The sequence below is a fragment of the Benincasa hispida genome, chromosome 1, assembly GCF_009727055.1.
Source record: "Benincasa hispida cultivar B227 chromosome 1, ASM972705v1, whole genome shotgun sequence".
Taxonomy (NCBI): domain Eukaryota; kingdom Viridiplantae; phylum Streptophyta; class Magnoliopsida; order Cucurbitales; family Cucurbitaceae; genus Benincasa; species Benincasa hispida.
The window spans coordinates 70589992-70608939 of NC_052349.1; the positions used below are offsets into that span (position 1 = coordinate 70589992).

Genomic DNA, 18948 nt, shown 5'->3' on the forward strand with positions numbered 1-18948 from the left:
GAGAGGCTCAGTTTGTTCTGGGTATACAGATCTTTCAGGATCGTAAGAACAAAGTACTAGCGTTGTCTCAGGCATCTATATTGACAAGATCTTGCTCAAGTACTCGATGCAGGACTCCAAAAGGGGCCTACTACCATTTAGGCATGGAGTCACTTTGTCTAAGGACATGTGTCCTAAGACGCCTCAAGAGGTTGAGAAGATGAGATGGGTCCCATATGCATCTGTCGTTGGCAGTTTGATGTATGTGATGCTCTGCACTAGGCAGACATCTGCTATGCTGTGAGAATAGTCAGTAGGTATCAGTCTAACCCAGGGCAGGGTCACTGGACCGCAGTTAAGAACATCCTCAAGTATCTTCAGAGAACAAGGGACTACATGCTCGTGTATGGGATACATAGAGCGAAAGTATCATCTGATCCGCGAGATAGTGCATCGAGGAGACGTGATCGTCACGAAGATCGCCTCGAAGCACAACGTGGCTGTGAAACCCGGATTTCCATTTTCCCTACTTAAGCAGGTGGTTAAGGAAATTAACTAAGTGAAAGTTAAATCCTATGCTGAAGTGAAGGAAATTTCTAAGTGTTGAATAGATTTTCCTTGAGTAGTTTTGAGTTAAGCTTTAATTGATGAAATTTGGCTAAATGTAAGGTCAAAAGAACCCATGCATTAAAAGTTAGGGGACATTAATGCATAAGTTGAAAAGGCAACCATGCATTTGTAAGGTTGGACGCATGATTGGCCGAAGTATTGACAAAAGGCATTGCCAAGAGTAACCATACGTTGGAAGCCAAAGAGAAAAATGACTAAGTGTTGGACAATGTGTTGGTGTGGTGCCATGCGTTGGCCATGAAGTATTGAGAGGTTACTTGGGCATGGAGAGAGGCTGAAGTATGGCCAAGGACAACGCAAGCGGCAGCCACTTTCTTGAGAGGTTAGAACAACACATGCGGTGTGATGGCTGCAATGGATGCGATGGATGCGATGGTTGCGGCAGTACTACATGCGCATGTGGCGCGATGGATACGATGGATGCAATGGACACGATGTTATGCGTGTATGCGGCCGAAGGCATGCGGCTGAAGAAAATGCGTTGATAGCATGCGGCGATGGATGGCATGCGGTGATGGAGTATGCAACCGATGGTTTATGGCCGAAGGGATGCGTTGGTAACATGCGGAAATGGATGGAATACGGCGATGGAGTATGCAGCCGATGGTTTGCAGCCGAAGGGATGCGCTGGTAGCATGCAGTGATAAATGGCATGCGGTGATGGAGGTATGCGTCGACGGTATACGGCAGTAACTATGCGTTGGCATCATGCGACGGTGCTATACATTGTACGGCCGAAGGTATGCGTCGACGGTATACGGCAAGCACTATGTGTTGGTGTCACATGGTGATGCTATGCGTTGATGACATGCGACAGTGCTATGCGTTGGTGGTCTACGGTGGCCTTACTACACGAGAGTGTGCGGCCGAGGGCATGCGGTGATGCGACCTATAGTATGCAGCCGATGGTATGCGCGTATGCGGCCGAAGGAATGCATTGGTAGTATGCGATGACATGTAGCGATGGATACGATGGATGTGGCAGTGGCATGTGGTGATGCTGCACAATGGATGCGATGGCATGCGGCGACCTTGCTAAGGTATAAGCTATGCAATGGAACGAGCTAAGGTGGACGCATAGTGATTTGCCCTTGCATTGTTAAGACTTGCGGTAACAAGGTTAATGAGGTGGGTTGCGTTGGTCATAAGAGATGTGTTAGCAAGAACCTAGGTGATGGTGAGCTATGCCTTGAGGTGTTGAGTTGAGAACCAAGTTGACCCAAAGGTTTCTATGCATTGATGATGTGCTAATTGGACATCCGAGGGCAAGTGGGCACATTTGTGGTTGGATGAACGCATATGAAGGATGGACACATTCAAGGACGTCATCCGAACATGTGGCTAGTTGGGAAGAAATCTTAAGTCTTAAGCAAATGAGGTGGATGCATAAGAAGACATGCAAAGTTGAGGGCTATGTGTTGGTAAAAGGGTAGCAAGACACCTTGGATTGCGCTGATGCAAGATTGCGGTAATAGTGTAAGGAAGAGACACTTGGACATGCGGCCAAGTAGGAGGTGTTAGCCTTAGAGAAATCTTGGACACATATAAATAGGGCCAAAGACTTCAGATGAGAACTCAAATTCTCTCTAAAGGACATAAAGAAGAGTGTATTGGGAGGAAACTATGCGTTGGTAGCAAGACCATGCGCTGGTCAAGAGGTTCCAAGAGGGGAGATGTTGTCGGACAGAAAGGACAGGAAGTAGCATCAACTTGGGATGAGGATTTCTCCCAGAATACTCGTGCGTTTGGAGTGATTTTAAAGCCACTTGAAAGCTAGAAGAGTCTAGTTTTCAGGGTAGGGCTACCGGAGAAGAAGCTCCAAGGAATCGGGCTGTAGAATGAGAAAAAGACAGAGGGGTCGAGCGATCGGGTAAGCTGGGCCAGTCTTGATTTTTTTATGTTTCCGGCCAAACCACGAGAAGATATGAGCTAAGATTTTGAGTAAGCTTTCTGAGACATTTTAGAGCATATTTGTAAAGGAAGTATCTCAAGATAAAGCCTATAACTATGAGTAATATGAGCTTTAAGTTGAATCTGGATCGTAGGGTTCAAAAGGGAGCCCGAGGTGACCAAGGAACTTCTAGAGAGAAAGGTTCATAAACGATCAAGGTGAGTGACTAAAATATTTGACTAAAATATTTACAATGTTTTAAGAAACCATGTGCTAAAGAAAGATCTTTTAGATAAAGACATGTTTTCTATGTTTTATTAAAGAAAGTCATTGTATGACTAGTTTTACTTGAAACTCGATACCGAAGGACGGTTGAGAAGGTATCGGAGTAGCTCGATACTGAAGGACACAATTGAGAAGGATTTGAGCAAAAGTACCCAAGCATGAGGTACTTCTATTTTCTGGTCACTCACTAGGCTTGCAAGCTCATCCCATTTTTCAAATGTTTTTCTTCCCAGGTAGCGAAAGGTAAGGAGTTCCAGGGTGGTGTTAAGGTCAAGGTCTGCCACAAACCACAGTTACACTTCCGGAGGGTTTTACAGTTGTTGTTGTAAACTTTGTAGTTAAGTCTTGGAGTTGTATAAACGTTACATTGTTGTAATAAAATGGGCCTACTTAATCAGTTGGTATTTGCCTCTTTGACTTAATCAGCTAATTGTTGAATTTGTTCATTGGTATCAGAGTTATTTTCGCAAGAGTTATTAGGCAGTAAGTGTTAACAAAAGGGTTAATAACTGTTGCAGTCATGTCCTTTCCTAGGCTCAGAGAGTAGTCTAGGGTGGGGTGTGACAGTTGCTGACCTGTTTACGAAGGCTCTCACGGCTACAGTATTTGAGGTTCACCTTCAGAGCATGGGTCTACGGGACCGCCCGCGGCTGGACTAGGGCAAGTGGGAGGTTTTATTGTATTGGGTTTTTATGTCTTAGTTTATTGTTTTGTACTTGTTTTTGTACACCCCACTTCGCTTTATGACAAGTGGGAGATTGTTGGGGTTGATGCCCTAAACTCTCGTGTCCTGTAGTTTGTAAACAGTTTGTACGAACGCTTGTGATGTATAATATATGATATTTACTTCACTTCTTAAACTTTGCACATTTGGATGTTTTATTTTCTTTACTACAAACTAATAAACTTAAAATCTCTGGTTGTCTTTATGTAACTTAAGCATATATGTGGTGACATACAAGTAGATCATGTTTTAAGTGATAACTAAAATGGTCTATAGTATATGGATATAAGAGGGAAACCTTATCCTGGCAATGCTACGGATGCGGCCCACTTTGTGGCATAGTTACAAGTGTTATGACTTGTCACAGATGGTCTGATCCTGATCATTCGTGTAGAGGACATGCGAGCGGGGGCGTTCTATACAAAGAGTTTGAATAAGACCTGACCACAAAGTGTTAATGTCTCGTCATATAACCTCGTTCATGACAGAGACTTCACTTCACTAGGATGACCATAGGTAACATGACCTCAATCCTGAGTGAGTTAGGAACTTCTGCCATTGAGGGTGATCCTTTGATTTGCTTGGGTGCGAGTGGCCAGAGCACTGACTCAAAGCTACCACTTTGGGGATTCGTCTGATTTAGGAGCTGGGAACTCAGCTACACAAGATGAAGTTCACTCATTTCCCAAAGCAAGGGTAATTCGTCTGATTTAGGAGCTGGGGCTTGAACAATGTGGTGTCACATAACTTCTCATGGACAGAGAGGTGTTCACACATTGTAGGACTATGTTGTATTGTTCATTAGAGGGATCAGTGGTACTTAAGGAGTAAAATGTAACTACGGGGGCAAAATGGTAAATTAGCCCAGATGTACTTACGAGCATTTGTGAAGGGTCATCGTACTGATGATTGGTTATATCCGATGGACATAGAAATATATCTATGGTAAGAAGAGTTCAGTTTTCGGTCTTTAGTGGAATGTCTGGCAGTTAACGGATGGTGGATATCGTGGCTAAAGAGTTTAGTTAGTTATTCACGTACCGTTGGAGCTTCGAGCCATAGGTTCATAAGGTCCCCTTAATAGCTTGGATATAAGTTGAGAATCAATTTTTGGGTCAGTTTGAAATATACAAATCTATCATATATGAGATAATTGAACTAGTTAATTATATATGATATAATTGACTTTATGTATGAGATATATTAATTTGGAGAAAATTGGATGTAAATATGATTTATATCTAGTAGAGGAAAAATGCTATGGTTAATATATGATATTAAGCTATAGGTTATGAATATAATGTGATTAAATAGGACAATTATGGGATAATTGGCCCGCGTTTCTTTTGTTTTTGTAACTGATGAGTAAGATGAAGAATCGTTTTGAGACGCTTATATAGCTCACAGTGTGTTGCGATTAAAGTGATAGTCATCACTTAGTAAATTAGAGCCTATACGATAGTGTTGAATGATCGCTTACACCCACGTGCGCTACTATCTAAATGATCGTTTATCTTTTACTAAACGATCATTTAGCACTCGAGCTTTACTAAATGATCGTATAGATGATCGCTTAGCTTTTCCTACACGATCGTATACTTCGTCTAAACGATCAAGCATTTTGTCTATATGATAGACGAGTCTTTCTCCCACTTGCTTGATCGTTGTATACGATCTCTTTTCCTCCTTCCCTCTACCAAATCCAAACAAAGCCCACCCTTTGGATTCTCACTCCGAGAATACTGAAGACTTCGAGTGATGGTGTCATCCCCGTTTCCTTGTGTTCATGTGAAACTGTTCGTGTAGATGATCGGGGTGTTGTTGGACGATTACTTATTGATCTAGCGAGAGCGAGAGGTCGTTCGTGGAAAGAGTAAGATTTCAAGTGAAGAAAAGTCTTCAACTGGTATGTTCTCTCAGTCTCTTATTTATTTATCCTTTAAGCATGCCAGTAATTTAGCGTTGTGAATGCATATCTGTATGTTTGAATGTATATGTAGAAATTTTGTCACAATGAATTGGAAAGATCCACTTCCACTCATAGGTACTCTTGTATAAGAGTTCCTTCAATCTCAAATGTGTTCAATGAACTTACCCAACTTAAGTCTTGAACTCAAAACCGCCTCCAAAACTTGGACCTAAAATCCAAACACAATGGTTATCAATAATCAAAACCAACATCAATGGGTATTCAAGATTTAGTCGGAAATAAACCCAAACGGCAGAAAATCTCACCCAAATCGAAAGATTCGACAATGGCAAGGATGAACGATGATTGTGCATAGGCTGTCAGCAACCACTGTGGGGGTTGGTTGACGTCTGACGGGTCTGAATGGACAACAAACATCAACAACGACTTGGAGGAACTCAAATCGACAGAGGTGAGAGAGATTTAACCGTGCAAACGAGTGTCGACCAACAACAGAATGCAGGTGGCAAGATCTGAGGCCAATGATAGACAAGAACAATGGTTGACTGATGAAGAGGAATGGTGACTGTAGGTTCACAAAAGATCTGAATGGCAGTCAAGCAGTAGTCGCGGGGCTGTGACGGATGACAGCACAACCCAATGAAGAGGGATGACGGCATTGCTCCGGATGTCGACGCGAGAAAGAGACGAAGATAGTAGCTGGCATTGATTGCTTGAAGAAGAAAATCGATGGGGGTCTGCTGCACGAGAGGGAGAGAGAGATTTGAATTTTTTACTTTCTTTTCTTTCTTTTTTTTTTTAACTATATATATATATATACCCTTAAACCTAAATATATAAAAATATTTAAATTCATTTTCCTCTTCCAAAAATCCAAAACCCTAATTATTAGTACTTTTATTATATATATATATATATATATATATATATATATATATATAGACACATGCGCGCACACACATACACAACACTTATCCTTTTCCTTTTTAACTCTAAACCAAAATTTACTTTCTTAAAAGATTCTAAATCTCCTCCAAATTCAAATAAATTTCCACCAATTGAACACCTCTTACTCACCTCTTCAAATAAAAAAGTGGTCGGAGGTTGCACTGTGCGTTCGAGATAGGTTCCGCTCTGACATACGTCCTGTCTCTTTACCTTACCTTATGAAGAAAGCAAAATGAGGAGGCCATAGAGAAACTTTTTTTTTTATTCCTTTCTTTCGAACTTTATGAAGAACCCCTTTCCGATGCAGCCAGCCTGGGACCCAGACTTGGATTGAAGCCACTGTAGTTCAGGGGCATATAAAGTCCTGTTTTTTAGAACCCTTTAGAAATGTGCTCCTAAAGATGCTAAATCGAGCACATGTTTGCATGATGGGTCAGCGAGAAAATGGGAACAGTAGCTTAAGCCATTAGAACAAGTCTATCTTTTTTTGGGGGAAGCAGAACAGTCAAAGAATAAACCCTGCATCGATCGTAAAAAAAATATATGCTTAATCAAATCATCAAGTCGTGTTTAAGTAGATTGGGCTTGATTTGGCTGCTACGACACTTTCACTTTTTTCGCTAGCATGATGGATAAAGAGTTGTAAGAAGACAGGAAGTCTGGGTTTCTGGTGGGTTTCAGAATGGGCTTTTTCTTCTTTTTTTTCGGTATGCTGCTCGCGAAAGAAATCACATCTTTCGATAGTGGCTGACCAAGCACAAATAGTCTCATCTCCCTTCTAAAACGCTGTGAAAGCTCTACAAGCTTCCCCTTTGCTATAAAGAAATGGATGAATTGAATCATCTTAACCCCAGTAATTCAATTTTAGCCTCAGAACTGAAAATAGCACATGAATAATTTAAGATAATTAAATTAAAAATTACCTCAAAATTTAGGTTGTTACATGTAAATTGGACCGAATGTGACGAAAATACTTGACACCAAATTAAGCCAAATTCAAAGACCTCAAAGAACGAAAAGTTGTAGATCTAGACACGATCTATGAAAGGACAAAAGAAAACACTCCAAACAAACAGTGAAATTGACACTTTTTTCATGGTTTATATTTTTGGACAGAAATTGACAAGATGAATAAGAACAAAAATGAAATTGACATAATGAAAAAACATAACAATGGAAACATATATCTAATTTCGAGCCAAAACTCTGATACCTCGCCAATGTCATTTTTAATTGTTTTTTCTTTAAAGATTAAGAGTATTAATTCATATTTTGAAAGTTTAACGATGTTTCTAAAATGACATACTAGCCATTTTCATTTATATGCTAAGTTTTGAAAATTTTAAGATATATTATATTAATAAAACTTTTGAAAGTTGAAAGTTAGGTTTTTGGAACAAAGTACCAGCAATTTCATTAAAAATTAAAATAAAATATTTTTGAACTTTTCAAGGTCAGAAGTAATGGAACAGATGAAGTTGAAGAAAATTTTGAAGGCAAAGAAAGTCCAGCAGTATTTCCTATAGTCTGATCTAAATTGAAATCTTGATGTGACATTAGTTCTGACCACACCCAAAAAAAATATTCATGTATGCGTATAACTCTTCTTCGTGAGATTAGCAAAATTTCTTTTTTTATTGCTTTGTGTTGACTTCGTGAGCTTAGAAATAATAACATTACATTTCAAATGTTTTTTAAGTTCAGATATGAGGTAGGAAATATCGATCTCAATTTTTTTTTCTTTTTTTAATGTCGGATGTAAATTGAATTATTCTCCCTTCTGACTTGTTTATAATGAATTTATATTGTAAAATCTCAAGTACTTACCAACGGTACCCATTATGATCGAAGAAAATTAGAGGAAAAAATCAACTCTTATTTCATTAGTCCAAATCTAATGTTAATAATTGATCAGTCATTGTCACTAAAGATTAGAATATTTTGTTAGAATTTGTCACACACAGATTTTATAATATAAAATTAAATAGATTTTCTATACATATAGTCCGAATCTAATTATGCAATTATCTAAAATTTTCTAATTTTTACCTGAATACTCTAATGGACTATTATTTTACACAAAAGTCTAACCAAACCAAATTTATTTTTTCAACCCTCTCTACCATTCATTTTTAATTTACCTTCATAGTTTAACGGCTAAAAGAATTGATTAAATTAAAATTGAATTTTTGAATATGTTACTAAACCCATATTTGAAAAAATAAAATAAAATTATGTTTATTTATTGAATCCCTTGGTTTCAGATGCTTATAGTTTTGAAATTGAAACTCCCATTCCCATACCACACATCATTGATTATAAATTTGAAGGGGGTGAGGGAAGTGAAATTGAGATGGCAGGCTCAAGGTTTCTTTCATCTTTGTTAGTGTACTTGATATTGGTTAGTGTTGTGTGTATGCAGATTTGTAAAGGTGATCCAAAAATACATTTGCCAAAACATGTAGCCTTGTTCATCTTTGGGGATTCCATTTTTGATGCTGGAAACAATAACTACATCAACACCACTTCCACTTTTCAATCAAATTTCTGGCCATATGGACAAACCTTTTTCAATTCCCCAACTGGCAGATTTTCAGATGGTCGCTTGATTTCTGATTTCATTGGTTAACTTCTTCTCATCCTTTCGCTTATGATTTGAAATTATTGAGAAACTTTCTAAAGTGTTGTTACTGATGTCCCACGTTTTCGTTTCTTGTTTCTTGTTTCAATTTACTGACGAAGCCTGTTTTATTTATATTTTCAGCTAAATATGCTAATTTGCCATTAATCCGTCCATATCTTCATCCTACGAACAAATTTTACCTTCATGGAGTGAACTTTGCATCAGCAGGAGCAGGTGCTTTGGTTGACACCCAGCAAGGATTTGTAAGTAAAATCTTCTCTTTTTTGTTTCTTACCAAATTAAAAAACCATCGATATGATACAAAAACAGTGATATGATATGATACGTTAACATTTCATTTCATTTCGTTTTTAAATCTAGAATATGGATACAGATATGGACACGATATGGATATATATATTTCTTAAAATATATCTCATTTTCATACTACAAACTTTTTTCAAGTTAATGAGTTTATATGCATATATATCTAAATACTTTAATTAGTTTGTTGTATTTCGATCTTAAAATTTATCATTTTCTTAATATATATATATATATGTGTGTTTAATTATAATTGGTAAACTTAACAAGTGTTTGATTCATGTCTAACAAATATTTGAACAACTTTGACATTTTAATACCAATCATTAAAATAATTATGTCAATATTGATTTCGGAATTTTGATACAACAGATGTATCAATAAAAATATTGATATTGATCAAAGATATTTCAGTAAGTCAACATGTTTACAAATTTATTTAAATTATGGATAAAGTTGTTTTTACTTGTAAACTTAGTTATTAATCTTTTTAATTAGCATTCATATTTGGCTCAATAGAACATATATTTTTATGTTATATATATATATATAAAGCATATTAGAGATATCAATTTCATCCTTATCAATGTATGTATATCAAACATATATCATTGTATTAATGGATGTTTCAATTCTTGTGTGTATAACTAATGTAATGTTTAGTATATTTATTATACTAACGAGTTTCCGATAGTGTGTTAATGAAGTATTGGAGTGTCTAACTATCAGACGGTATGAAGAAGCTGGCCAAAATTTAAAATGTATCTATGCTTCATATAATTTAAAATGTGTATGTTGTTTAAAGGTAATAGACTTGAAAACCCAGCTGAGTTATTTCAACAAAGTAGTAAAGGTATTTGAAGAGGTAGGACATGAAGCAGGGGCAAAGGCATTACTGTCCAGAGCTGTCTACTTGATCAACATTGGAAGCAATGATTATCTTGCTCCTTTCCTTACAAATTCAACACTCTTCCATTCTCATTCTGCACAACAATATGTTGAGTTTGTCATAGGAAATTTGACCACTGTCATCAAAGTAAGTACTCAAACACCCACTAATTAATTTTGTTCATATACTCAGGATTAGTAACAACCAAAACATCTGTGTATAAATCTCTTATCCCTGTCAAAAAAAAAAAATGGGATCGTTATAAATTTAGTAATCAGACTCAAAGTATTAGTAAATATAGTACAATACAAAAGAATTTACAGATATAACAAAATTTAGATCTAGCTATCGGAGTCTATAATTTGTTATACTTATAATTTTTAAATATGTTGTTATATACTTAATTATTAGCACTGCAATTACCTTTAAAAAAAATGTAAATTGTTTAGCTCATAAATTAATTCAATGTATTCCGCTCACTCACGAGAAATTCCAAAAACGATGGCCTTTTAAATGAAGGCCACAAAATTTTCTACCATATATTTTCTGATTGAAAATGATTTTGTGTTTCCAGGGAATCCATAAGAATGGAGGAAGAAAGTTTGCATTTCTAGGTGTTGGACCTCTAGGTTGTTTTCCCTTACTGAAGGCAGTAATATTACAAGGCAAAGATGAATGCCTGCAAGAGATTACAGAACTTGCAACACTGCACAACAAAGATCTTTACAAAACTCTCCTACATCTTGAAAAGGAGCTTGAAGGATTCGTATATACTTACATCGATTCCTTCACTATTGTCACTGAACTATTAAATAATCCTGCTAAATATGGTAAGTAGAATTTCGAAATCACTTTTGTCAGGTTCAAAATTGATTTTAACTCGATCTGAGACATGCAATAACTCCGCTAGTTATATTTTGTATAGTGAATAATAATAATGCATCTTGGGATGATTATTAGATTGATCAGTTACTGAAGTTTTGATGTTGTTTTTGGTAAGGTTTGAAGGAAGGAAAGGTAGCATGTTGTGGAAGTGGACCATTTAGAGGTTATTTTAGCTGTGGAGGAAGAAATGGAGAAGAGTATAAGTTGTGTAATAATCCAAGCCAGCATTTATTCTTCGATGCTGCCCATTTCACTGATAACGCAAACCAATTATATGCTGAGTTGCTATGGAATGGGAATTCCCAAAGCATAAGGCCTTACAATCTTAAAACTCTATTTCATGTTTAAGTGTTTTGGTGGTGATCCATTCCACTATTCAGCCTCTTCCTAATACATGTTTGTTGATGTAAAGCAATAATTGAGGTTCATATTCCTTCTCTAGTAATACATTGGGTGCAACCCTATGGCTATGGCAGTGTATGCTTAATTTACCTAAATAATTAAAGATATTAAAAGTTGTCTCTTCATTTGAAGAATATATTTAGGTTCTTATCTACCAATTTTCCACATTTTCTTTCATTCAAGTAAAGGATGTGTAATATTAGGACAGATATTTTGGAATGGGTTTCTTGAAAACATTTTTTTGAACTACTTGAACAATCATTTCAAACAGATTCTTAATTTTTGTTTATTTACTAAAATACCATTAGTGAAATTATAAAGTCAGTTCAAAAGTTACACCATTAAAATCTAATACATATTAATTAGAATAGTTTGTTAAATTATTATAACTGTAATTAGTTATTATTAATTGGGATCTCTTGTATATATTTGGAGAGTATCACATTAATAAAGTTGAGTTGATTCTCTTTTATTCATATGGTATCGGAGCAAAATATTTTCTCTCCATTTTTTTGGCTCCGCGCCCTAATTTCTTTTTCCTTCGAGTTCTTCACGTCTTCTTCACTTCAAATCGCTCCAATGACAGATTCATCTTCATCCCTTCTTCAAAACACTGGAAATTCATCTGATGCTAATTCCAGAATTGATGCTTACCTTAATCCTTTCTTCTTACATCATTCGCTTGGACTGACTTCTGCAATTGTATCTCAACCATTATAATTCATGCAGTCGAGCGAGGTTGATGGCTATTTGAGGAAGAAATAAAGCTCGATTCATCACCGGTAATATCACAAAGCCCTCCAACAGTGAACAGTGCTTTACTTGATGCGTGGATTTGTAACAATGATATCCTAGCCTCCTGGATTCTGACCTCTGTTTCCAAGGAAATCGCTGCAAGCATTATTTACGATGGATCTTTTAAGGAAGTTTGGGGTGAATTGCATGATAGATTTAAACAATCAAGCCGCCCTAGCATTTATCAATTCAGCAAAGAATTCGTCACTCTTCGGCAAGGAAATATGCCGATTGAAAGCTATTACACGAAGCTGAAGACGATCTTGCAGGAACTAAATTATTTTTGACCAGCCAATGAATGCACATGTGGTGGATTGAAACCATTTCTTGCTCATCTTGATTCTGAGTACGTCATGACCTTCTTAATGGGATTAAATGAATCGTATGCTACTCTACGTGCTCAAATTCTTCTTATAAAGCCAATTCCATCCACCACTACGGTTTTCTCCTTGTTAATCCAAGAAGAACACCAACGATATGCTGGTATTTTAACTCCTATTACAGATCCAGTCACATTACTAGCCGCAAATTCGAATACGAATTCTTCTTCAAATTCATCTAATGTGAATCAGCACCGAAATGAAAAACCTATATGTTCTCATTGTGGAAAAAAGGGACATGTAGTCGATCATTGCTACAAGAAACATGGTTATCCACCTCATTATAAACCACGATCTTCAAATAATGGAAGCAATGGAAATTCTTCGAATGAAGCTTCCAAGAATTTTGGTGCTAAAACTGTTTCTTCAACAAATTTACCAGAATTTTTTTCTGGTTTGAGCGTTGATCAATATGCTCAACTAGTGAATCTACTAAACACTCATCTTCAAGTAGCCAAATCTAAACCTATCACCGTAGCAACTACCATTTCCCATTGTGCAGGTATTTTTCCGGCGTCTTCTTCTGTTGTGACAAATATTGATACTTGGATCATTGACTCAGGTGCGACTAGACACGTTTGCCAAAACAAATCTGCATTTCTAACCTGGTCTAATGTATCTAATATCTTTGTTGCACTACCAAATGGATCTAGAATACCTATTGAATTTGTTGGAAATAATCGCATAAATGGTTCTTTGTTACTGCGTGATGTGTTGTTCATCCCTTAGTTCTCATATAACTTGATATCAGTGAGTTGTTTACTTCAAAATGGTGAGGTTATTGTTGATTTTTCTGGTAACAAATGCACTATAAAGGAAAGATTCAAATTGAAGACGATTGGCAAAGCTAGTTGCTCAGATGGTCTTGCTTGATTCTGATCCTCATCCACAAGTTCTCTCTATTGCAGCTGCAGCCTCTATATCAGCTGGTATTAGGCATCAACGTTTAGGACATCCATCCCCTTTTTTTTTATTAGAACTACGGCTTTCATTTTCATACAAGAGCTTAAAAAAAAAAAAAAAAAAAAAAAAAAAACCACGAAGAACACCCCATCTAAAGGAAGGGGTTCCAGTTAAGTACAATGTTTCCTATAGAATAGTTAGAAAAAAAATTTTGAAATAGAAGCCCAAAGCAAAACATGAAATCTCACCGAGGACCAAACCTCACAAGGATCTCTTTCCCTACCTCTAAATACTCTATCATTCTCTTCCCCCAAATATCCCAAACATCGCACACACCCCGACAAGACACAAAAAATGACCTTTCTCTCTGAAAGGTATATGGAGGAGGAACTTCTCAATCATCGCACGAACGTCTCTCTACCCAATAATGTTGACATCGAACTCCTGCAAGAAGAAACTGCACATAGTCTTCGCATATTGCCGGTCCCAAAGGAGATAATCTAGGTCTTCCTCCATCTTCCAACAAAAAATAAAGCAAAGAGGCCAAATAAGTGAGGTTCTTCTCTTAACAATATTCACACGCCAAGCAAGACTTGCCAAATAAAAAATTTGACTTTCTTCGGGATCTTAATCCTCCAAATCACATCAAACACAGACTCCCTAATGGGAGAGGGATCCAATAACAATCTGAAGAAGGATTTAAAAGAAAACCCTTCACTAGGATTCAGACTCCAAATGCAAACATCCATTCTCCCCTTCCTAAAGATGCACCCCTCCAATAAAGAAAAAGGAGAGGCAACCTCCGTTGTTTTCCTATAAGACAAATGGTGAAGGAACCCAAAGGAAAAAGACACATAATTCTTAGACCAAATCAAGAAATCCGAGACCAAGAGATTTTTAAAGGAAGATAAGTAATAAAGATGCGAAAAGGCAGAAGAGCAATATCCCCCATCCACTGATCCTCATCTTTCCACAGGTTCCAATGTGTGCCTTTAACCCTTTTCACCTCTCATTCAAAAGAATGGTTACCATGCTTACTCGCTATGATCTTACGCCACAAAGCCTCGAGCTCAAGGGCGTATTGCCAATGCCACTTAGCCAACAAAGCTCTGTTCCGAGTCCTTAAATTACCAATCTCCAACCCCCCTCCCCCCGATGTACAGGCCACCCAACCACTTCCCACTAACCAAATGAGAACTCTTACAGACCGAGCTAAGAACTCGAAAAAAGTGAAAAGTAATATACAGGAATACCACTTAGCATCGATTTGATCAGAGTTAACCTACCCGCTTTAAAGAAACAAACTTTTCTTCCACGTAGCAAGCCTCTTGTGTATCTTCTCAGAAATAAGATCCCAAAACATCGTAGTGCTCGGATTATCTCCCAAGGGGAGCCCAAGATAAGAAGGAGGGAAAGAACCAACCTCACACCCAAACTTCTCTGCCCATCTTTTGATCTCCTCTTGGTCACTGTCAATCCCCACAATTTGACACTTTCTCCTATTAATTTTAAGACCAGACATGGCATCAAAAAAATCTACCATGTGATTAAGGATCAAGAATAACTCCTCTTTACCCGAGCAAGACAATATCACATCATCGGCAAACTAGAGGTGAGATAAGGCCACCTCATTCAAACCAACCCTAAAAGGCTCAATGGCATTTCCTTCCACTCCCTTAAAAATAAGCCGGCTTAGCACATCCACGACAAGTAAGAACAAGAAAGGGGACAAGGAGTCCCCTTGCCTTAAACCTGTAGAAGCTTGAATCGACTCTTTTGGGGTTCCATTGATTTGTATAGAGTACTGCACATTCCTAATGCAACCCCACATCCACATCCTCTATCTAAAACCCGAAACCTTTCTTCATCATTACCTTGTCCAAGAAATCCTAGTCAACATAATCATAAGTCTTTTCAAAGTCAAGTTTAAGCACAAGTCCCTCCTTCATGCGAGCGTCCTTGATGGGCTTGTTGGCTCTAAGAGCCTAATCCAAGATCGTCCTTCCAGCCAGAAAATCTTCTTGCACCTCAAAGATGGTAGAGAGCATCACTTTTCTTAACCGATTAGCGAGAACCTTAGCCAAGATCTTATAAACATTGGTTATAAGACCAATAGGTCTAAACTCCTTCACCTGATTAGTATTCTCCTTCTTAGAAATTACACACATAAGCCTCCACCATAGACTGATTCAAAATACCTCTTTCGAAGAATTCTTTAAAGACCGCCTCCAAATTACCCTTAACAAGATTCCAATTGTCCTGGAAGAAAGACATGGTAAAGTCATCTGGGCCTGGGGATTTATTCCTATCACAGCTAAAAGCCGCCTTTCTGAGTTCCTCCAACATGAATGGAGCCGCAAGCTCCTCATCCTCCCAAGGAGAAATGGGGCTCCAGTTGATGCCTTCCACAAATTGTTTCTCCTGAATAATGGGGTTCCATTGTTCTTAGGTTGTCAAACAGAAAAGACTTAGTTTTCCTTTTAAGAAAAGTTTTCCTTTTAAGAACAATGTAGCTTCCCATATATTTGATCTAGTTCATGTTGATATATGAGGCCTCTCAAAATTCCTTTATATGGTGGATATCGTTACTTTCTCACACTAATTGATGATTGTTCTAGATTTACTTGTGTGTATTTGCTTAAACATAAATCTAATGTTCTTCATATTGATCCAAGCTTTTTCGTTTAGTAGAGACACAATTTTCCAAAACTATTAGTGTTTTGATCTAACAATGCTTTTGAACTCAAATTTACTGATTATTTTTTCTTCTAAAGGAACTAAACATCAGTTTTCATGTGTGGAATGTCCTCATCAAAACTCAATGGTTGAGCATAAACATCAGCATTTATTAAATGTGGCTAGAGCTCTGTTTTTCAGTCTCGTGTTTCCATAAGATTTTGTGTTGATTGTTTACTGACTGCAACTTATATTATCAATCGACCTCCTATGGCTTTACTTTCAGATCAGTCTCCCTACTCTGTGTTATGGAACAAGTCAGTAGATTATGAAGGGAGTTAATAACTCTCCTTCTCACATTTTTCAAAAATTTAAAATTAAATTAGAAAACCAAAATTTTGAATTAAATAATTTATAATAACTAACTTATTATAATGAAAAACATATGTTATATCATATATAACATATAACCTATAGTTTATATTATATCATATATAATATAATCTATAGTTTATTAATCTCTCATATAAACTATAATATTAATATAAATCATATTCTTACTAATTTTAATTTATAATTTTATATGAATCACATTCATATAATTAATATTTAAATCATATTCAAATATTTATTTCTCTCATTAAAACTTTATATTATAATGTATCATATACATTATATTAATTATATATTATATAATTAATTTCCTTCAATTAATTTGAACAATTCAAATTAATCCAAAATTAATTCGATTCTCATTATTTCCAATTGAGATAACGAGGGGTCTTATGAACCTATAGCTTAAAGCTCTGATGGTATTTGATAATTAATTAAACTCTTTGACTAAATTAATAAACTTACATTAATTGTTGGTTACTCCATTAAAGATCAAAAATTACACTCTTTACACTATAGATATATTTTTGTGTCAATTAGATATAACCAATCAACAGTGCGTTGTGGCATTCAAGTTCCGTAATCAACCCTTTAGGGAGAATTTATCTACTTGCCCTAAAGTAAGGAAGGAGTGAATTCTTCTTTACATTCTCAGTTCTCCAATCAGACGAATCAATAGTAGGCATACTGAGTCAGCGAAACTGGCCACTTTCATGCAAATTAAAGGATCATCTTCATAGGTAGGAGTTCAGAACTCACTCGGGATTCAGATCACGTCGCCTATGGTCATCCTAATGAAATGTAGGCCTCTTCTAGCAACGGTATTATATAAAAAGACTATTCATTTCGTAGTCCAATCTTATACAAACTATTTGTATAGAATACCTCGCTCACATGTCTCCACATGAATGATCATGATTAGATCACTTGTAGCACTTTATAATATAATTGTAATAATTACATAGCCGGTCGTATTCGTAGTGTCACAAGGATAAGGTACCCAGTCTTATCCATTTTAGGTTATCACTTTAACATGATCCACCTATATGTCTTCACACATGTTTAAGTTGTAGCAGATAATCTTTGATCTTAGTTTATTGGTTGTCGAATAAAATACCTCTTATTTTATTAGATAAATAAATTGTTTGTACAAATACAATTACAAACTACAAGACCATAAGATTTAGGGCATCAACCCCAACAATCTCTCATTTGTCCTAAAGCTAGTGAGTTGTACATCATAAAAATCAACCCCAACAATCTCTCATTTGTCCTAAAGCTAGTGAGTTGTACATCATAAAATTCAAACTAGTACAACAGTACACAAAAAAATGAAAAACTAGGGCATGCAATATGCACCTAATAAAATCTCTCACTTGCCCTAGACTAGATGAGGACTATCTCATCGACCCATACTCTCCAGGTGACTCTCAAACACCTTAGCCATGAGAGCCTTCGTAAACGGATCAACAACGTTGTGCTCCGAAGTGATCTTCGTGACAATCATATCTCTCGATGCACAATTTTTCAAATCAAGTGATATTTGCGCTCTATATGCTTTCACGTTTGTGGTTCCTAGGTTCCCTGGAACTATCCATAGCACCACTATTATCACAATAAAGAGTGATGAGCTTTGACATGTCTGGAACAACTTCTAGATTAGTCAAGAATTTCCTGAGCCACACAGCCTTCTTGACAGCTTCACAAGTCGCTCCATATTCCGCCTCTATTGTGAAGTCAGTGATGCACCCTTGCTTGGTGCTTCTCCATACTATAGCTTCTCTATTAAGAGTGAACACTGATTTTGAATTGGATGTCCTAGAATCCCTATCAATCTGAAAATCAGAGTTAGTGTATCTTGTAAAGATCAAATTCTTAGACTCATAGACAAGCATGTAGTCCCTAGTTATCCTAAGATACTTGAGGATGGTTTTAACAGCTATCCAATGATCTAATCCTGGTTTAGACTGATATCTACTGATTGTCCCCATCGCATAGCAAATCAGGTCTAGTACACAACATTGCATACATCAGGCTACCAACAGTCGATGCGTAGGGGACTCGTCTGATCTTCTCAACTTCTTGAGGTGTCTTAGGACATAGTTCTTTAGACAAGATAACTCTATACCTAAAAAGTAGTAAACCTCTATTAAAGTTTTGCATCAAATACTTGACAAGCATCTTATCAATATATGATTCCTTAAACAAGGCCAGCGATTTGTTCTTACGATCCCTAAAGATTTGAATGCCCATAACAAACTGTGCCTCTTCGAGATCTTTCATTTAGAATT

General features: G+C 36.7%; 1 protein-coding gene across 1 annotated transcript; it reads left to right on the forward strand.

The window, feature by feature from the left end:
* Positions 1 to 8740: 8740 nt before the first annotated feature.
* On the forward strand, positions 8741 to 11513 carry LOC120070165 (GDSL esterase/lipase 1-like). The gene is made up of 5 exons (XM_039022019.1): positions 8741 to 9011; positions 9152 to 9273; positions 10140 to 10370; positions 10798 to 11053; positions 11224 to 11513. The coding sequence occupies exons 1-5, from the start codon at positions 8741 to 8743 to the stop codon at positions 11454 to 11456; spliced, it is 1113 nt and encodes a 370-aa protein (XP_038877947.1). The 3' UTR covers positions 11457 to 11513.
* Positions 11514 to 18948: the final 7435 nt, after the last annotated feature.